A 23,040-nucleotide genomic window follows, 5' to 3' on the forward strand; every position below is an offset into this window, starting at 1 on the left:
GCGCGCGTAGACCGTTGGAGCGGTCGCGGTAGCGTAGGCTACGCGCTGGTGGCCGCGCTTACACGCGAACAAATGACTCGACGTGCATCGAAGGACATTAACGCTGCCGCCTAGCGCGTAGCCTTCGCTACCGCGGCCACTCGAACGGTCTACGCGCGCTCTGATTGGTCGGGGTTTTCGCTTAATATCTCCTTAACGAAGCCCCATCCGACATTTTTGCAAAGGAAATTGTTGTTCAGAATCGTCTCAGCTACCCCCCATTTCCGGCTCCTCCTCGAGTTTTGGGACATCCTGTATATTTCTTTCAAACCGACTGCTACAAATATTATTAAAAGTATTAATATTTGTACATTTATTAATAATTGCAATTGAAGAAGAATCGGTTCTTAATCATTTAAAAACAAATGCACAATGAGTCGAAAGGTTGCATATCTTCAGGGATTATTCTAGTTCGTACATATTATCGCAATACCATTATATACCATTTATCGGTCATGTTTATGTCACTACCAGCATTATCGATAGAGACTAGACTGCAGTGCTCCAGCGGCCAGAAATAAAACTAAATAAATTTCCTTAATGAATTTATTTTGGAGTTTGGAAAATGTAATTTACAATGAATAGTTATATATGCAGTTTTAAGTCTCTCTTATAAATTTAGCAGCAGCGTACAAGTTTTTCAAAATACCTAACTTTCCTGTGGTTGGTAACTGAATTGGAAACGATTCGTGGTCATCATTCTGAAATCTAGAGAGCGCTAAGAAACCACTGATATTTTACAGAACCGATACTATAGTTTAAAAACTTACAGTGCAATAAACTATTTGAATTTGTTATATAAGTCCTATGTGATTATAATACATGTGTGCCCTTATCAGAATACAGTAAACAACAGTAAGATGATACTTAATATGAAACCACAATTCAAAAGCCATGAAAATCATTGCTTAGTAACAATTAACAATGCACATACCTAAGATACAGTATGAAAACACAAAATATGCATTTGAACGTGTATTATTAAATTTAACTCTATCGCACAACAAAAAAAAAAAAAAACAAATGACGAAAAACGTGTTTGAAATGGTATTCGTTTTTAAAATACGTGTTGTTAGTTGTATAGTGGCCTTGCCGAAATGCAACTTGAACAGGAGAAAGCTCAGGACTTCCGGCTACCATTCTGCTCCGAGATTTCGTGTGGTGGCATAGTAATTTTGGGCGTGAGAACTTGCTGCGTCGAATAGGCCACGCTGTATCGCTAAATGACCAACATCTGGAAGTGATTTTCATGTCGTAAAATCTCGCTGGCTACCTGCCGACCGTGCAAAACTTTACGCGTATCGTTAAAAATACAACCGTAACGAGAATTTTCGAAGACGTTGCTGTTATTTGCATACGAATACACTAACAGAAGAATAAATAAACAATCGTTTTCTATACCGCATGGATTATGAAAATAATTAAAGGGACATACTCTCAGCCATGCAAGATAGTTTGTATACTACGATCTCATGGAAAATTATCTTAAATAATTAGTATTTTAGACATTTTAGTTACTTGACATTAAATATGTTACATTATCAATAGAAAAAGTGTTGTTAGTATTGTTTAAAAATTTCCTATTACATAGCCAATTTTTACATTAAAGAAAAACTTAAATGTTAAAGCTTCGTAACATTTCATCATCGAATTTAATTAAAATTATGAACAATATAAAACAATCCTAATGTCTAATGTCATTGAATTTATTCGTCAACCACCTTCTACGTCATTGTTTAAATTTAAAAATGTTATATACTCCAAATCAATTCTCGAACATAAGGAACATATTGTAATATTGTTACTTCTTCGATAAAATTGACATTCTTTAAACAATCTTACTTTTTTCCGCAGAAATGCGATAACTTACTCGGCCATTTATTCCAACGCTCATTTTGAAAACGTTTGACCGAGGATAGCGAAGAGGATTCGGAAGAATTTACGCGGAGGACTGCGGAAACTTACCCTTGGGCCTCCGAGGGACCAAAAAGAGTGCGGATAAACACACGCACACACATGTTTCCGCAAACTCGTGCACGTCGGTGCGGGGCGTTCGTATACCTGAGCAGGTCGTCAAGGTGCGCAGGAGCATTAAAAAGAGAAACCTGGTAAGAGAGGAACGTCGACGAAGAGAGGCGGTATAGAAGACATGTTCTGCCCGTTTAAATCCGCGAGAAGAAGAGAGAGGAACGCGTTTGTATGGGTGAAACGATGGAGGGGATAGTTCTACACACTCGACGACAGGCGTGGCCACGAGATCACCAAGCCGACCAATCGGAGCGGGAGGCGTTATTTCGATGTGTAACAATGCTTTTGGTAATGCATCGTTCAGTGGCTCTCAACTTTCATTGCGTAAACGCAGAAAATCACTGCGTTCGTTCCAGAGATGCACATCATATTCTAATATAGGCAGCTCTATTTACAAACGAGTTTGTGATCATGATGTTGTTCTTTGGATGCATTTTGAGCTTGCAATATTAGTTTTTTCTTTTCCTCAAAAATCTCATCTGGGATGCTAGATAGTCATAGAAAACTACCACTTTAATAGATTGTATTATACACCTGCGATTGGGAAAATTGCCAGTGAGAAATTGATTGAAAAGCTGCAACAACTTCTTGTAAATATTCTGGAGTGAACACATTTTATTAACAGTTTCTCTCATCAGAGTTGAATTATACTATTCAAGGTTTTGGGCAAAATCTTGAATAACAAAGTAGACGTAATTTTTATTGTTTTGGAGGCATTCGAGAAAAGTTTCCTCTAATGTTTCCAGCCCCAAGTGTGGAACCCTTCAAAGAAGAAATAAACTACTACAGGAACAGAAAATACAATTTCATTTACAGATAAGTATTCTGAATTCCCAATTTCAATTGCTCGTGAGAGCGACCAATAATGTATAATATATCAAAACTCAAATGTGTCTTTGATTTTTTTTGTTAAATTGGCACGACCTATCTGTGCAACTCAATATTATGTAAGAAACCGTGAAAACAAAATGAATTTTAGCTTTGAAAACGTTTTTCGCCAGGATGGTGCTCCAAAATTCTATAGGAAGATAGAAGTTGGAAGAATGGAAGGATGTAATGCATCACTGGCGAAAGGGGGTCTACCGTACCGCCTACGTTAGAAATCATCGACACGGGCGCAGCTCGCGAGGTAATGCGGCTGCGTTTGTGCCACTGAAGCTTTTCCAGGATCGCGATCCAGGGTTAGGCGGGAGGCCAGGAAAGGTGGGAGAGAAAGGGAGGCGCTGACCGTGCGAGAAAGATGGCAGAAAGGGTAGCAGGTCGGAGGAGCGTTGCTTCACGCTCGGTGGGGAGTCCAACGTGCACCGTGCATCCAGTTGTATACCTAAATGCGTACCCGGCGCTGTTTTAATAGTACACACGTGCAGTCGCGGCCCAATGAATTGATCCCGCGAGGTGAATCCCCCCAGGGATGAAAAAGATGTCGCGCCATCTTTGAGGGCACCCCCGGAGGGCCAGCGCGCGCAATTTTCATCCGCGGACCGTCAGACGCCGCGCTCACAATTTTTCGGAGCTGACTCGCGAATTAGGGGTCCGTACGCGTCCCACGGACCAGCTTTTCGAACCTCGAAACTTCGGGAAAGACTCCGAAAGTGATACTTGTCAAATTCATTTTTGTTGTTTTTTTTTTTTGTAGCTCTCTGGGAAGACTCTGAAAGTGAAACTTGTTAGATCGATTTCTGTATATTTCAACGGACTCTGAAAGTGGAATTCGTTGAATTAATTTGTATAGCTTTGGGAAGACGACGAATTCATTTTTATAAATTTGCGAGGACTCCGAAAGTGAAACTTGTTACGTTCTTTACTGGAGCATTGAGGACACCTCAGCGAATTAATTTTCGTAGCTCACGGGGGTTACGAACGTGAAATTTGTCAAATTGAATTTTTTAGCTTCGAGAAGGCTTTGAAAGCAGTACTTATCGAATCGGTATTTGTAGCTCTGAGAAAGTTCTGAAAGTGAAACTCATTTTTGTAGCCTATTGAAGACTTTAAAAGTGAAACTTACAAAAATTAATTTCTGTAGCTTCGAGTGGAGTCAAAGAACCAAAAATTTATCTTCCAGTGTCGTTTATTAACTTCCTGACGATTGAAATTTTGATCACACCTGGAACCACGAAGAGAATCGTAAAAATTCTGAGATGATCATTAAATGAAGTAATCGAAGTTTTCCAGTTGTCGTTTAATATCTGGAAAGTTAAACCTCGGCGCAGTACCTTCCCACGCTCGTCATCTATGAAATTCGTTAAGAATATTTATCAATAAAATGTCGATCCAAGCTGCACGCACTGTACGAGAAAATGTGTGTGTCATTGGGTGCGTCGAAGTTCCGTCGGACTGGTGTGAAGTGCGAGACGGGAAGTGAGAAATAGTTCTACAGGAGATAAAGAAACGAACTGAAGTGCAAAAGTTGTGAGTCGTACATTTTTTTTTTCTATTTCTTCTTTTATCAGTAAGTCGGTGAACTTTTATTCCGAGAACATACTACTTGAAATAGCTGACAATCACTCTTTATCGACCCTAGCTTGCCTTCCAAACATTAATGACATTTATGGCACTTGACTGAATTGCACAAGTTGTGATACATATTCTTATTTTTATTTTTCTTACGTCAACAAATAAATGGACTTTTTTCGAGAGTATATTATTTGATGTAACGATGAACGTTCGTAGGCGATGATTGTTTAATTTCCAAATAATTGATGACACTTGTGGTATAGGACGGTGGTTGTGTGAGATGAAAATTACGAAGGACGATGTAGTCGACGGTAGTTAATCAACATGATAACAATAATGGTAATCGATGGGATTCCGTGAACGTCCGAAGTGTGTCAAGTACCGACGGCTTGATAAAAGTGCGCGTCCCTTGGGAAGTTCCTGCCGCCGAAATCACTTTCGCACCGAGGGGGAAGGCTAATTGGTCCTCACCCTAGTGAAATGCCTACGAGGGCATGAATTTAGCCAAAGGTTCGTACAATTCGCGCATCTAAATCCTTCCAAGCACCCAATCCTGTTACCGATGTTTTATAATATGATATAAGCGATGACACTTAATAAATTGAGTGTCTTCTTGTGTAAAAGTCAACGTGGATTCGCAAAACAAACGTACAATAACGTGAATAATTATTTGAAGGTGGATAGAAGGGGCTTGAAACAGTATTGGTTGTAATGGGGGCTTCAACGAGGTATGAAAATTTGTCATAAAAAATTTGTGCTATAAATTATTGTATTTGTCACAGTTTTTGAAACGTTTATTTGCTTCTTCTAAGGAAGATGCAGTTTTTACTTGAACTCTTTCTACCAGACATCAAATACTTACAGGTCATAGGGAAGATGCTTAATCCTACTTAATCAGTTTGAATTTGTATCTATTTTCATTGAAATAATTCATCCCTGACACAATATGCTCGGAGCAGCACATGAGTTTAATGTTCCATCACGAAATTATTAAAAAATTCATGTTTCGTTTCGAGTAAAATTTTCCACGAATCGTCTCCGATGAATCCGATGCATCGTTCCGACGTATCGATGCATATCTTCTATCGTGCGAAAAGGGGAAACCAAACAGTAAAACATCTAACGATTGATGGCGTCAATCGTCCTCGATCGACTTGTTAAAACCCAGTCATTTAAATGCACAGGTGTAATTTGAACCGATAGTTCGGATGCTGGCAAATTGTTCGTCTATAACCATCGAATGTATCCAAATGTATTACGTTACGGTACCCGCATAGGATCCCATGGGAGACTTGAGGACCATTCTCGCCCCTTTTCAGGAAACTTCGCTGAGAAACAGCGTCATATATCGAAGGATCTTCCTTTTAAACTCTTCATTGATGTCGATTTATTGCTTACTACGAACACCAAGTATGGACTAAAATTTTCGAAGACTGAAAACAAAATTCAGTTCTGAATTGGATTTATCAGTCAGTTGGGTATTGTTTGTTGTCCATTGCTAAATATTTCAATAATAATATAATTGATCCTCAAGATGTTTTGGAAAATTCTAAAATTTCTACAGTGGAAAGATTGGGTATTTCTGAGACCACTGACGTATTCGACTAAAAATTCACAATTCATTATTGCACTGAACCAACCCTACATTTTGTTTAGGAAATCGATCTATCATTTATCACAGGAGGTCCTGTTTCCTGTTAATCCTTTAGCCAAGAAAAGGGGTCTGTGACGCAAGAGTTTATTTTGTACTTTTTGCTTTCTAGATAAATGGACAGACATACTGTTTCAAAAGTTGATCGAGTTTTGGAACTGTAACAGTTTACGTGAAATTAATTTTCAAATTCCACGAGTGTGCGTTGAAATAATATACAGAACTTAAAGTGTCATCATATAGAGTACAGATATTTTACAATCACAGATCCTTCAGAAAACCCTGCTCCAATTCTCATCACAGACACCATAGTCACACGACCCTACGCCCACGTCTCGAATTCATCATAATTAAGGAACGATTTGTAACCAAAGCAAAAAAAAAGAAGATTCAAACGAGTCAAAGACTTGAACCTCGATACCTACGCGTGACGAATGATGCGCAGTTACCCCAAAAAAAGATTTTGAAAACACACAGCGACTGTTTGGAGCGGGCTGAGAAAAAGAGGAAGTGGCGAAGATTTAACGCTGTCGCGACAGCTGCTCCGAGACATAAGTCTCAGTTGTTCCGTGGCCCACGGAAGGGTACCGTCCAGGACACGAAAAAGGATCACGTTCAGGGGCCGGACACTTTCCCTACAAATGACTTTAGGAAACGACACGCCCCATCGCGGCTGCCGCGGCACGTATCACACGCGTCTCTTATTTACTTTCCCGCAGACGCGCCAAAAACGAATTCCTTGCGTCCCATTGCAACCCCACGTCTATAACTTGAAATAGGTGACGATCGTCGTTTGTCGCCAGGAAAATCGAGGGCTAACCTCCGTTTCAACCCCTTTCGCCCTCGAGGCGGGAATGTTTTCGTAACGTCGGGATACTTAAGCGATTAGAGTTAACGTCGGACGAACGTGAAAACCGACACGCGTGGCTCGTAACGTGTTAATTTATCGCGCGTGTATCGCGTTCGCCGATTTATCGATGGAGCCTCGAGCGTGAACGGTGGAACTGGTGAGGTAATTGCACCAGGAGGCGATAAGAGAGTCGATAATGGACAGTTTTTTTGAAAGAAAGCAACGATTATCATTGTTAGGAGGGTTAATTAGAAAGGCACTTAAGAAGAAAAGAATTCTTTTGGTAAGAGAGTCCTATAGTGATAGGTTTGTGTCCGTGTGCGCAATTGCTTGCTTTATATTCTTCTTTAGTTTACGATTGGACCTGAGTTTGAATGTTTGGGAAAAGATTGAGTTAAAAGCCAAATCAGTATACTTTCAAATGCACTTGTCACAAATGAAGCTTGTAGTACACTGTTGAACTTCTCGAGTATAGAATGAGTTATGAATCGATACGTTTTTCTTCGAATAAGGACAATCCGAAAACGAAACGTTTCGAGTAGCTAATAATACTAAGATTGTAGAGCGTATGGCAATCACTGTACCAAGTGCACGAGTGCGTAGCATGCAACATCCTGGCACGTGCGTAAACAGTTCTTAGGTAACTCTGACGTACAGCTTCAAAACGTCGCCGAAAATACTCCCATTCTTTGAGAAAAATTCATAGAAATCTATGTTATAGAATTATAATAGTAGTTAAATTGTCATTCGAGTAAGCATGCAACACACAGTAGATTTCTCTATTCCTTTAAACATATTTGTAGAAACATTAAAAATGTTCAATTGCAAGGAATATAAGAAAACTAAGAAACTTACTTTTCAAGAATATCATATTGCTATATAAGAATGTCTCAGGCCTGAATTAGATATAATGGCATGTCAATCGCAGGGTTTCCCTAATTTTCCTGCAAATCCTTCGCTCGTTATTGGTCGATTCTCGTCGAATCTAAAATTAGCAGCGCGCTACAAATTTATTTAGTCTCGCGCTGCTGCGCTCGCATCGGAAAACAAATCAAATTTGTCGACGTCGTTAAATTAAGCAGCGGCCGTTCGACGCCCGGGGACCTGGACGGCAAACACACGGAGGCCCATAAACCGCGTTCCAACACAAATCACCCTCGTGGAGGAGTTACTGACGTCACTGATCGTCGACGAACTCTTAAGGTTCGTTTTCACTTGGAAATTAAATCGCGATTTTTAAAACGTACAGTTGCGACTAACCTTGCCACCGAAAAAACAGGTTGATTCGGAGGAATTTTTATAATGAAAACTGTGCAACAGGAAATGCTTACATTCAGATATTTGAATTTGAATGAATGCACTTTATAGTGAGTCTTGAAAAGTTTGTATTGCGGAAAATTGGAAAATGGCGTCGCATCAGACTTTTTTGCAGCGCAGCAATGAAAGAGAATATATTATTTATATTATACTGATGTCTTAATCATAATTGGGATGTCATGACAATGCAACGATGACAAATGTCACGATGCTCACGGTATCAAGAATCGTGACTTCGCGTCGCGTGAAAACAAACCTTTACGCCTTGGAGTTTTCTCTCCGCTTCACTTTCTCGACTCAGAACAGTCACTTGGTATTGGTATTGTGTGCGGCGAACCCCGCGGGTTTATGTGTGTATCCATGGTTTCGTGTGACGGGGTACAAAAGCAGCTCTGTGTCCCATTCCTTAACCCTCAGGAGGTTTAAATCGACAGATTTTACTAGCCTGTTGAAAAGAATGCGTAAACTTTCGTCGATAAGATTTTCATTTTCTTTAGGAAATCGATCTATCATCTATCACAGAAGGTTCCTATTAATCCTTTAGCCAAGAAAAATGGTCCGTGATGCAAGAATTTATTTTGTATTTTTTAATTTCTAAATAAATGGATAGATATACTGTTTCGAAAGTTGATCGAGTTTTGAAGTTGTAACAGTTTATGTGACATTAATTTTTAGTTTCCACGAGTGTGCGTTGAAATAATATACAGGATTGCAATCACTCCGTTCTTGTTTACAAAACTGCTCCATTTTTTCTCTAAAGTTTCTCTATTTTTCTATAAAACCACGTCGAGATGATAATTCATCATCGACGTATGCATTTTTCTCTTTACATTTCATTGATGCATTTCGGTTAACATATTTAATTATAGCTCACCATGAAAAAGTATGTACATTTTCTTCAAGCACAAAAAAATAAGTATACGAAATTTTAAAAGGTTGTTATCAGCGGTGTTCGAGTAAAAAATTCAAGAATTTCCTTTTTGCAAAGTTCTAGAGTATAGGACCTCTTCAGTGTCGCTCTCCTTCCCTTGCTTCCTCATCTATAACTCTTCTTCGTTTTCCCGTGGGATTCTCGGTTCGAAAGAAAAGCGCGAACTCGGAAACAGAGTTCGTGATCCTCTTCTGGATGGATTTCGGCAAAGATGGCGTGGGAGGATCAAAGGGGCCGCACTGTCCAGCTGTTACACGGTTGCTTAAGTGGCCGGATAGGTGAAGACTCGAGCGTTTCGACATGTGTAGAAACACGACACACGATACTTCCTACAAGGACCTCCTACCGTGGCTTGTTCATCTGATTGAGATTTATGACACGATCGCCCCCGAACGAGACCGCAACGCGCTTGTTGCTCTCGATCACTTTTGGCGCAACAAGTAAATAAATTTCGCGTCACTATTTATAGTTCGCGGCGCTATTTAATTCATACTTTTTCCTACTCGTCCGTCCTCGCAGACCGGTGATTATTCATCCCGTAATTGGACCTTCTCGTGTATTTTATTTTCAAGTCGTGTTTGTACTTATTCTCACTAGGAATACCTCATCCGCGCATTGAAGTCGCTGCCTCAGTAAAAAGCGACGAGGTAGATGTCTTCAAATACAATATCATTGTACACACAGTTTATAATTTAGCGTTTGTAAGTTATTCGGAACAATCTCATCGTTAAGTCTGTCAGCACCCTACTATTGCGTTTCTAATTTTAAATTATCTTTTCTTTCTAGAATCTTCTCTTTGTATATTATTATTCGATAGGTATTTATTGATCGATGAAGTGATATGTGCATTCTCTTCTTCGTTGCTGAATTTTAAATAAATTCTTCGGCATAATTTCATCAGTGTATACTCTTTCATTAACTCCAAAAATTTTATATTATTATTATTCGATAGGCATTACCTACTGAAATAGGAATGTTTATATTTATTTCTTCAGTGACTATCCTTTAAACGAAAAAATGGAAACACTTCCTGTACTCATCCAAGATATCTCTTTCTCTCTCTCTCTCTCATTCTCTCTCTCCCAAATAAAAATAAATTACCTACGTATTGTACTTGCAACAAAAGAAAGAAGACTCTTTCTCTCGATCCAATACACCTAAAGCTTTGTGAAACACTCCAACGCGTCTCTCTTTACGCGGAAGACGTCTCTCTTTACGTGAAATCCGTAACCATTCTGGTGCATGTAATTCCCACATGAGTAAAAAGCTGGCTGTCATGGTGGGGAGATATGTAATACACCGGGGATCCTGAGCTGAACGACGAAGTTTAGTTTTGCTCACGGCGACCTTAAGTTCCGTCGTCGCTCTTGTTCTCTGACCCAACTCGCGCACGAGGCGGAAAGGATGACACTGAACCGTCACATACGAAAAAAAATTCGCGTTTCGTAGTTTACGTTCGTTCGCAATGATTGTGTGCCATTGTTTGTCCGCCACGTGAGGATTTGATATACGAGGATACGCTGGATTCATGATGAAACGTGAGTGAACTTGTTTCCAACATAGTGATGCATCTTTGACAGTGAGGTTGCGAGAAACTGAGGTTTATTAAAAAAATTGTATGGAAATATAGAACGTATTTTGTTAGGGTCACTTCATGATCATTTGAATGGGGTGTAAAAATAAAATTATTCTATTTGGTGGTTATTAGAGCAGTCAGAAGTTTATTTTCTGGTTTATTTATCTGAAAACTTGGACGACAAACTATTAATGTTTCGATGGTAGTTTGTGAGATGCAGTTAAGAATACAAAATAAATATATAATTGAACCATTCACTACACAAATCGATTAACTCCACGTTTTGAAAAATCTTAAATTTAAGTGTCAAAGCATTTGGTATTTACTTGAATTTATATTATAAAGGGAATTTTAAAAAACAATGTACATTATTTCATTGCATGTCTCAACTTTTTGTTTTATGAAGTTAAATTAATCGAATTTTTAAATCGAATTGCACACTTCCCATTGGTTTGTTTTTAATATTTCGCTGTATGTATGTTATCATTGCATAATTTTCTTTTGAACAGAAGTTAAAAAGATAAACGTCAGCTGTCAAAATTGTTCAAGTAATAAATACATTGATATCTTTTTAAATTTAATTTGGTTAATCAGGCTTCTAAGGGTTAATCGATTTGTGCAATGAACGGCTCAATTCTAAAATATGTAGTGTGTGGGGTAAAAGAAACGTTCAGCCTCCATACGCAGAGACTGACATGGCGTTTAGCATCTTTAACAATTAAAAAAAAATGAACCAAGCTGTTCGACGTCTCATTAAGCTCCACTCAGTTTCACTTTGACTGCAAATATTCCCCACAATAGGACGTTCCGTGACTTTTAGCGCCTTACGATCTCGAGGAATCGCTTCTTGCGCTATTTTTTTAGACTGGCAATAATCCTGCCAAGTCGGTTGCTCGGTGGATCGGCGGGTTGGCTTAGTGAAACGAGAGAGAAATCGTTAAATAAAAGCGACCATGGGACTGGCAGAACGCGGCGAATAGTAAAAAAGAGCAACGTATATCGCGGGTCGTCACGGCAGGCAACCCCCATCGGGGCTTATGGCACTGGACCGCGCGAGATTCGACAAATTTCGTCAGGCCCTTCGCCGAGGCTTTTGTCATCGTCCACGCCTGGTCCCAGTTCTTGATTCGCAACGGCGACAACGTCGAGTTACGGCCGAATTTTCGAGTGAATCGACTTCTCCTAATTCCACCGGGATGATTTTCGACCGTGGAACTTCTTTAGTCTAGTCTGACTCTGGAGGACTGCATTATTTCCAATTTAAAGAAAGGAAAGATATTGATCACTATTATTAGATGTGATGTTATGTGGGTAAAAATGGTAAAAAATGGCCAAAGATTGAAGTCAACTAAATAATTAAGTACAAAAATAATTTCTCAAAAAGTGTGCCATTATCTCTGATCGATCATAGTCCTCAAACTTTTATTGTAATTAATAGTTTTATGTTTCCAAGAAACACCTGAGATCTTCACATTAATTCAAAACTTGAAAATGTAATGTGAGCAATCTTTTGGTTATGCATTGACCAACATTGACTCGACGAAACGCGACACCAAAGTATCTGTTATGAGGTATCATTTTATTGTATTATAATTTCATGCTTCCTTTGTTCGTAAATCTCTCAACGTATGCTCCACTTTCCTTCGTAATGGGGTGCACTATATATAAAAGTTCGTTCCAATTTTCTGTGCTTACAAAGTCATCGCGAACTATTCAAGATCCAAGATTTTCTTTCGATTCGAGTAGTAAGATAAGGGGATCAAGAAAGCAGCTCGTCGCCGCGGATTCTTTGTTCTATTTCTTCGACATTTTTTCCCTGCACAGCCACAAAAGGCACTTGGCTTGTGAAAACTAGGATTCAGCGATTTTCAGCTTGGCTCTTGGATAACGGATTTCAAGACAAGGCCCCGATGAACCGTGACTCCCGCTGCCGTTGCACTCATGCGCATATTTTTATTGCGCGTGTAGTTGACGCTTGCGGTATATGCAAGTCTGATTACGGTAGAAGATGCCTCGTCAGCATAACAGACATCCTTGTTATCGTACCAGCGTCCAAGGTTACACCGTTGGTGCCTAACTCGAGGCCGATTTGTTCCTTCTCCCACCTTTTTCTACCATTGGTCTCTTTGACCGACGTGTTGCAAATGTTCGATCCATCGTCTCATCACATATTTCCACTTCTTTTCTGGATTTCTTGGATCGAGCAGCAGAATTCCACGTTTGAACTGGCGCGAACAGTACGGATTAATTGCAGTAAATGTTCCATCAAAGAAGATTTTTACCACACTCAAAGTAACAAACAAATTTAAGTCTGCTTTATTCCTATAGTAAACAGCTCAGTTATATTAACATATATTCCATAATCGTGCCCGTAAAAACAAACGAAGCGCGAGGGGATTTAATCATCAAGATAAAACGCGTGCGCAATTAATAATCGACGTCGATATTCCCACGCGTGTGAATCTACGTGTTCGAGCGATTTTCGCCTCGCGAAAACCATAAGCTCCGTACGTCTAGAAATGGGCGGAATTTTATTTGTTGTTTTTATCCCCTGTTCGTTTCTCTCTCTTATCAAGTTTATGGCGTAAACGATCCGTGAAATGAATACGTGAAAAGAAGGAAACAAATAATAGGCAACGAATGAAAGCGCAGAACTTAATTCAATAATTGATTACTTAATTTTAATTTAATTTGAAATCCTAAATTTACTATTCAGAAGGGTAAATCATTTTTAAGATTATGTTAGAGCTTGTTAATTGAGCCGTTCATTTCCCTGTAAATTGCCAGTGATCACATCAAGCTAGAAAAGCGACTGAACCATTGATTGTTATACTTTCTCTGAATATGGCACCGGTGGTTTCGCAGAAACACGAATATACGACTTCCCTTGCTCTCTGGCTCCTTTACCCAGCGCCTTCTCCGTGCTCTGATGTATACCCCAGGGTGAGAGGGCAAAAGCGTGGAGGTGATAATAAGCCGTAAAGACTGTGAGACGCATCCGGAATGCGTGAAGCGTTTATTCCCTTTAGCTTTACGAACGGCCCGATGTCGGGCACACGGCCCAATCATCCAAGTGGCAATATTTTAATGAAATTATTGCGGAGGACTATGTCGCCGATGGTTCTCTCGACTTATGCGAATTCATTTCGCTAAAATGCTACGTTCCTATTTTCTCAGGAAGAAGAATCGGATAGTTCCACAAATTAAAATTTTTCGCCAGAGAATTGCAATGGTATAAGTAAGAAAAGTTAAACAAGGGATGATTTTACATATCGACGGAACAGACGTTTAGTATTTTTTTTTTTCTAATTATACCATTGGGAGTTTATATCCTAAATAATTATTAAATTAGGCTTCTTTGACGCCAAGAAAAAAATATTTGGCCCCAAAAAGACTGCAGATTAATAAAATTATTGATCTTGACAGAGTTAACCACATTTCTTTCAGTTCCAGTGCATTTTGTTTACCTAGATGATAGTGGAACTAATGACAAAATAAATTATCCTCTAATATTTTATAATTGAATGATTTTTTGCCTATGAAAATATTATATAAAAGAACATTGATAAACATCAAGAAGGGGACACAAATTCTCATACCAATCCACCTTGGTACGAGAAACCCAAAGTAATAAAAATTGTCGAGACTTATTGTTGCAAGGGTAATAGTAAAAAATTGATGGAGATTAGACTTTCAGCGCATGCGTCCGTACTTCCCTCAACAGCGATCGTGGACGAAAGCACGGAAGACAAAGAATAATGTATCGGCGGTGATTTATATGAAGCGATCCTGACACTGCTTTGCAAATATTTGCAGTAAACACTTCCTTTCTGATATCTCTGAGTTCTCCTTTGATTTGTGTGCTCGATTTATATCAGTCCCTATATCATAATTCTTGCGAGCCCCGGGACGGGAATAGATGAAAACAGATCTTGGAAATCCATGTTTTTTCATTGTTTGTGTGCCGTGGGTGTTACCAAGCACGTTTGTGGCAATAACCGAATTGTATATGAAAAAAAAAAGCAGTGGACTGAATCTTCGCTTGGCCAAATCAAATATTTATTTCTCGTTTTGATAAAGGAGGATTTTTGGAATTTTTATTGCAATACAAATTTGCAACACCGATGTGGACCATTGTAAAAAGAATATAGAATGAGAATTAAATTAAATCGAATAATATATTACCCCAAATGGCAAGTTTAAAGTCCAATTCGAAACTCTAGTGATTTAAACTCTGACTTTAAACTCTACAGTTTTTTTTTTAAATATGAACCATGCAACAGAGGTCGATATCTGGGGTTGAACCACGGACCAAAGAAAGAAAAATAAGAAAGTTGTCCATAAAACACGTGACGTCAACGTATCACCTGGACAGCTGGCCGAAAGCCAAGGTGTAAAATAGCTGGTATGTTAGTTTCGGTTCTAATCGTCAAATCGACGCGGTTTAAATTACAATGTAATAACGTTCGCAGTTCAAGATTATTTATTAGCCACGGTCTATCGTTTTCGCAGATTTCTTAATTAGATTTCACCACGCTGATGCATAAAAATATACATGAAATAAGTTCACCCAACCGTGGAATTATTACTTTCAACGTCTGAACGCATCATTCGTGTCATTTGCAAACGAAGAAAATTATCCCATGTGCTGTTAGTATCAATTCGGCGATATTGAACAGTCATAGAATTAATTTTGATTATAACAGATGCGAATAAACAGCCAATTACAAACGAAGAGGTATACGGGGAGGAACAACACGTGTCACGATAGTAATTGATTCTATGATTAGAAATACATTCGTTGTAGCGTGGTTTGCACTTTATATGCTTAGAATTAGTCGTTGATTCCAACTTCGTGTTGATATTTGTAATCATTTTCGGAACTACCTTTGATAATAGATAACACGTACAATAACAAAGATGAATGGGAATGAAATTCGTAATATTAAATTCAATCACGTACAACGTGATTTATAATTTATGTTAAAATTATTATCATTTAAACAATAAACTCATTTATGTAGCCACAAACACGTATGTATAACAAATGGCTTGTTAAAAAATTCAATACCAATACAAATAATAAAAATCGTCTTTATAAAAAGAAAAACCACGTACATAACAATAGAATTGTCACTTAATACTAAACAAACAAAAAAATTGCGAGTCAGACTTGAATAATTTCTTTCCAATGATACCAGAGTTCCGTAGTGAATTTCAAATAATTTTCACGATTAAATGTACATTGTTTTTTAAAATTCCCTTTGTAATACAAATTCAAATAAATATTGCAGAATGCATAAATACAGACGTAGCTTTCATCTAACGGTATATATATCAATAAGAAAGATCACTGATGATTCATCAAGGAAAGCATGCCAGTTGAATTTTCCTCGGTCACGTACCTAAACCGAACGAACTCCCATGACGTTAATAAGTTTATGATTCCGTTAAAAAATGTAAACGACGATGAACTCCATCGCCAACACTGTAAATTTCCGCCCATCTCTTTGTCCGTAAATTAGACTCGAGAACGGTTTTTTCCCTCGCGAACTTCTCGGCACAACGATGCATCTCCGCGATGCAACTCGGCGAGCGCGAACGGCGCATGTAGGATGTTATACTTTGCAGAGGACGACAGTGTGACGTCATTCAACGCAGTGTACGTGTCCAAGTGGAAAACACAGGCGACACCAATTATCCATTTTTGCACGGAATTATCGCTGCCGACCGAGATAACTGTGTCCATGCTCGCGCGGCGTACAAATCGTTTACAAGGGTTACGTATAAATTAGACGCAGGCAAACTTGCCCGAATGGACCATCGTATATGGAATTTTTTCGATGGCCTTGCCGCGGTTCGCTTATCGTTTAGGAACTCGTCGAAACGGGATCTCGCAATAATAAGCGAACAAATAATTTGTATACCTCTCGAAAATATTTACTCGTCCTTGGTGAGTTGGTGCTTTTGGTCCGCGCGAAGTTGTTGTATGTATACGACGGAAGACGACATGACGTACGTAGAATATTAAGAAACGACAATCGTGATCGTGATGATGACGTGAATCGTTGTTAAATTATTATTAAATTACTATAAACGGACTTTTTTTTGTTTAGTATTAAGTTAATTCTTTTGTTGTGTACATGGTTTCTCTTTTAATAAAGATATTGTTTGTATTGGTATTAAATGTGGTAACAAGCCATTTGTTATACATACGTATTTGTGGCCATTTTGAATTTATCTGTTGGGGTATTTTCAAAGTCTTTAGACTCGAGTGAAATGGAATATAAGCTGTTGGTGATTATTCAACTCTCAAAGATTAGTATATTGGAATATTGTTTATTTTTATCCTGTAGGAATAAATTCTCTTTCTCGCTTAACTGGTGATTATTGACATTTGTTGAAACCAACATGGATAACATTGCATATGATAAATCTATATCTTGTACCTACCATAAAATATCGTTACATTTTTCACAGTAAATAATTTCTTTACTGCAAATATTATACTCGAACAATACGATACATTAAAAAGGATCACGAATATAAATAATCGAAACTAAACGTTTCTAATAAAATATAATACTTGGAAAACATCCTTAAAAATGATTCTACACCAAGCACCCATAGAACATCTTGAACAGTCTTCACGTCATAAAATTCAAAGTACCAAATTTTACATCTACAGACCAGAATGCACCCTTAAACAGCGCAGTATTAAATTCAGAACAAGAAACGGAGCCACAGCTCAACCCTTGGAAGAGAACAAAAATAATAATCTGCAGCCAGAACACGGTCGCGAGGACCACATTTATTTTCCTCCCCGATTGTCATCGGTTCTGAGATGACGTCGCGTACGTTGGGTGGCCATTTTAGAGGCACGCCTGGACGATCAGTCACACTTAACGTCAGGACTGAAGTGACTTAGTTTAGGGCTGTTTAAGGGCGGGCTGTTCGCGGATGAAAAGCTGGGAGCCTCGCCCATTCGAAACCGACGGGGGTGCGAGACTCTCTCTCCCGTGTATTTCGACCGTTTCTACCCTCTCCATCTTCTCGACGAGGTACCAACTAACAACGCGAATGAGAGGGGTGACTTTCCTGGTACCCAGCCTTCGTTCATCCCTCTCGTCTTTTTCTAAAAGCACTCTGAAACTATATCGTTCTTGCCTGAGTACGCTGCACACCAACCCACGAGAAAGCTTCACGGTGTAAAAATATACAGGATGTTTCTAAAACGAGGTTAACAGTTTCTAGAATCTACAATTCCATAGTTTCGATGAAAAGAAAAAAGTCGTGGTAAGCAGGGATCCGAAAAACTTCTGGTCCATTAGAATTAGTCGATCACCGTCTGTAAACCTAGGATAAGTGTTGAGTTTCAGAACAAATAGTTTCTATTTGACATTGCCGTTAGAACCCTTGGACCATCGAGTTTTTGGGTGGTTTTGTTAGTCGGTACACCATGTGCAGGGACACCCAAATCGAAAGCTGAGACACTAAATATACTAAATGTAAGCTCGCAAAGATAATAAATTAGGTTTATGCAGGCACTGGATCACCAGTAGCATAATCAGCAATTCTGGCGCTCGTATAGTCAAACTTGGCATGCTTGGCTTTTGTTGAATTTAAATCGTCATTCTTCTCTTTTCTATTTCTAGTTAGTTATTGAAAAATTTGACTGAATGGGTATTCCCTTCAAAACTTCGAGGGTTGTTTTCACTCTTTGCATTTGAATATCTATTCAAATAACAAATATCTAATATTTGTTAATCCTGAATGACGTTCCGTATTAATGGAATTATTATTTTGAATATAAAGTGTACATAACGCCATTTTAGCAACTCCCTATACGTGCAACCACGCGCGTTGACGTTTGCTCGTCTTCGTACGTAACAAGGGTGGTTTCTCTCGCGCGACGTTTCCTCTTAGGCCAGAGGGTTGTTAGATTTTTCTACGGGAACCGCGAGGGTGCAGATTGTCGTTACACTAATTGTTACTCGTAGGTTCCAGTCTGTCAAAATACGCCCGTTTTGCCTCCCCTGATGACGAGAGACTCGCTGACAAGGGAACATCGTCAACCGCCAGACGCTGATTTTTATCTGCTCAGAAGACCAAACTAACGGCTACAATACTGTGTTTCGTTCCTTCTGATTTTCATAATACATGATAAATTGAAAAAGATATTAAAAAGTGTTGAAAATGAAAGTTGTATTGTTTCTGGAGGGGTGGCTCTACATCGAGGAAGCTTCGACTAAAGAACGTTTGCGCAGTCACTTCTCTCGTGAAAGGAAATTCCTTTAGTCTTCGTAAAAATGCAGTTCGTTGAAGTGTATTTCGAGAAACCTCGAGCGCTACGAGTTCCGTGAAAATGGGACGAATTTAGGCGGGGAGTAGAGAAACGATCGATATAAATTCGGTTGTTGTGTTTAGCTTCAAATCTCCGACTGGCTCGCGCGATAGTCAACGATTTGGTTGTCGCCTGCCACAGGTTTACGACTTCTCCAGTTTCAGCATCACGACCCTGACGTCTAAACACAGCCACGAATTCACGATCGATGAACGACTCATCAGACGCTTGCACGCTACCCTTCTCATACTCCGAAATAAGGTACTTTTCACCGATCGCAAGATAGAATCAACCGTGAAAGGAATTCCATCTTGGGATTTTCGAAATTCATGCAACTGTAAATTACCTACAAATCAATTTATTTTCTTTAATTGTGGATTGAATCGCAAGTGGCTTGGCAGCATGGAAGTTGCTATGACACGTTAAAAATTGGGAAATACGAGAGATAATTACAATGCCCCCTTGTTCTATCAAAGTGGACATAACAAATTCAAACTTGAGTGCAAGGAAAAATGAATACCGATGAAGTGTAAATTTCAAAAAGGTCTCAAATGACTCCAGACGCCATCCTAGAGATGAAAACATATGATCGATAGAAGGCACTTGCAATTTAACAAATTTCACCACTTTGAAAACGACAAAAGTGAAATTCATCAAAATCCACTTTAGAATTAAAGGCATACATATTTCAATTGAAGATCCAATTACAAGATACAAGCTCTCACTCGCAAATCAACTTTTGTCCACTCGTTGACGACTCAAAGACAACGTCAATAGAAGGAACAATGTCCAGCAACATTGTTGAGCGCCTGGATGTCGACCAGGGTGCGTACTGGGAACAAGAGTAGCCGAGAAATCGAGTTACCATGTTTCTTTTAAATAAACGCTCGGCTAAAGGAATGAGATCAGCGAGCTTGTCGCAGTGGTGTATCAACGCTGCCTGGAAGACGTAGAGAAATCCGAGGTGCTACCGGGTGAGGGGTCGAGGGTGACGAGGGAGGAAAGTGTAGGATTACCGACTGTATACGTTCTTCGGCGTGGGTCGCGGGTGTTGTTTGTTGGGTTCACGAACAACATTGTAAGTAAGTGGAGTACGTTGACTGGCTGGGGGTGGAAGAGGGCCCGCTGCGGCCCAGCCACGTGTTGTACCGTCTAAATATCAGCCAACGACTACGTAAGAACGCAGATATGACTACGACAGGGCTGTTCTCGAGCCCGTGATCGTACGTGGTCAGCACAATGTAAGAGAAACACGGCTCATGGCGCAATTTAAACGCGTTGCAATTCCGAGTATCGCGGCTCCACGTGGAATCGCTTCACGCGCGCGAGCTCGCCGCACGAAGAGAAGATCGACGTAAGTATATGTTTTGGTCATCGTGGCTTTCTTTGTTTAGAGAAGTGAAACGAAAATGTAAAAATTAGAAGCAGTGAATATGTCATGGGGTGTATTAGGCATCCTTCTAGGATGGAAGGAGAAGATATGCGTTTGGGATGTAGAAGTTAACCCTTTACGTTCGAGGGGTGACTTAGAAGCGACAGTCTTCGTTTATCTTTGATTTCGTTGAATCTCGGACTGTTCGTAGCAGTATTAATTGAGCTGTTCATTGGACAAATCGATTAACTTCATAAAAGAAAAAGTTGAAAAATGCGATAAAAAATGGCCTGTGAAATAAATTATATATTATTCAGTGGCTAAAAAAAAAAAAATGGTTAAAATTGATAGGAGGTTTAATCGTCTAAAGTAGCTAATGGAACTGTCGAGGCTTAAAATTAGTCGTTTGTATTGATTAAGATTTAGTGAGTTTTTGATTGATTGAGCACATAATATTGTTCAAAATCATAGAATAAATAAAGTGCTACTCGGGTATGCTATAAAAAAGTTTTTACTATAAATACGTCCAAAGTTTATTTTACAAATATGTTCATTTATTATACGACGTGCTGTAAATAATGTAACGCAAGAATTGAAATCGTAAAAGTTCACGTAACATGTTTATATGTTCTTTTAAAGTGAAATTTCGGAATGTCTACGTGTATTTGAATGAGATACGCAAATATTTGAAACGTTTCAGAATCGGAAAAATCAACTAGCATCTTTCGAATCAAAAGCATCCGAGTGAAGTGCACAGATAAAAAAATTTGACAGAGATTTTACGAGAACACAAGTGCAACGACCTTCCTAGGGAAACTAGAAACGTACCACGATCGAGAGCGAGGGATTAATGTCGAGCGTACCCCATAGTTTTTGAGCAAATATGCAAGATCCGTCCACGCAGGGAACATTGGCAAAGATAATATTTGTTGAGATTTACACGCGTGCCATACCGACATTATTTTCATATCCGTAATACCAGTATGCGTTCTGTGATACGAGTACACGTACACGTGTTTGCATGTGCTCGTGCGAAAAATGACACATTTGTCGTGTCGCGTCATAGCGTTGCACTGTGCAATATGGAAATGTTAAACAAGTGAAAAATGTTGGAAAATACACCGATGATGTTTCCATCGACTGGTCAATTTGCATCGACAAATGGAATAAAAATACGAAGAGAAGACTTTTGATGGGAATTTTATATTTTCCAGAAACATTTAAAAACGGAGGATGTGCAAGATTATTTATATTTGATAAATTGTGTGATAAAGTTTGAGAGTCTGAGGGTCGAGAAATCGATGGCTAAGAAAATTAAATAAAAGAACAGTAAAATATCAGTTCATTTATTATCGAAATTAAATTAGACACTCAATGATATGAAAGCATGCAAGATAAAAGTAAAATGGAGTTTCTAAAATAAAAACTTGGATAGATATTTCTCATTTTCAATTTTTACCCGATGACTACTGCTATTCACCCTGAATAAGACATTCTCTGTTTCTATTAGGGGTAAGACTATTTATAATTTAACCTTTAATATTCCAATATTATATATGTAGATACCTTAACAACAAAATTTATTCTCCAAATGTCTGAAAGAAGTTTAGAATTTTTACAACGATACCTACTTGGGATCAGAATTTACAAGTAAATCCAGGCAAACGTATATCATGCGAATGTTTTCGTCGTAGATACATCTCTGAAAGATGCCACGACCTCCCTAGGTCGTACATGCGAACAAATTGAATTTCTCCGTGGAACCAATGGCGTCTGGGGGGTTGCAGAGGTATAGTCTGAGCAATTCGATTGTTTGTTCTTTTAGTAGAATGGGGCTGGTCGCAGTACATTTTTGGCATAAACGTCGTGGTTTATGCTCAGACACGCAGCATGCTAATAATTTAGGCTGTAGTAATGTTACGTCACTGTAGGGTTGTTTCGGTCCGGGTAACATAACATTGAGCTACAATGAACTTGGTGCATCGCTTTTCCTTTCGTGTTGCCTTTGAATATTCGTCGTGGAATGCATCCAGATTCAATTACAGAAAATATCAATGGGATTAATGCAATTTTTTGTTATGAAATCAGTGCGACAAATGTTTTATTTATACCGTCGTTTGTGACGTTATTTGGAAGTTGTAAGCAATTATAATAAGGAGGGCCTTCACATTTATTGCATTGTTCTCATAACCTAAGGATCTTAATACATTATGAAACGAATATAATCAAAAGTAAAATAATTACACATTGCTAATAATTAATACAATTTATATAATATAATTCTACGCCTTACAACTATAAAACAAAATTAATATAAAAGATAACCATCATTCTCGAAGCTCATCTAAAGCATCAAAATAAATCAAAATCTGTTAGATCAAATTTACCCTCAATTACCAACAAAAAATAATTGCTCGAATTCCACTCCTTTTCAAAATTTCTCTACTGCTTCCATATTTCCCGGTTAAGCTTCAAGTT

At 38.7% G+C, this 23,040-nt stretch overlaps 1 protein-coding gene across 3 annotated transcripts in view; it reads left to right on the forward strand.

Annotated features, from left to right (window-relative positions):
- Positions 1–2,915: 2,915 nt before the first annotated feature.
- LOC128891346 (protein single-minded) overlaps positions 2,916–23,040 on the forward strand; it is a 41,146-nt gene continuing 21,021 nt past the window's right edge. Inside the window, exons 1-2 of one of the 3 annotated variants that reach the window (XM_054150773.1) lie at positions 2,916–4,476; positions 4,785–5,031. In XM_054150773.1, coding sequence (XP_054006748.1) covers positions 5,016–5,031 — 16 coding nt within the window. In that variant the 5' untranslated portion in view covers positions 2,916–4,476; positions 4,785–5,015. Of the gene's footprint in view, positions 5,032–10,389; positions 10,809–23,040 lie in introns of those variants that run through there. The other 2 variants (XM_054150772.1, XM_054150774.1) reach the window with 2 other exon arrangements.

The sequence above is a fragment of the Hylaeus anthracinus genome, unplaced genomic scaffold (genome assembly GCF_026225885.1).
Source record: "Hylaeus anthracinus isolate JK02 unplaced genomic scaffold, UHH_iyHylAnth1.0_haploid 12001, whole genome shotgun sequence".
Taxonomy (NCBI): Eukaryota; Metazoa; Arthropoda; class Insecta; order Hymenoptera; family Colletidae; genus Hylaeus; species Hylaeus anthracinus.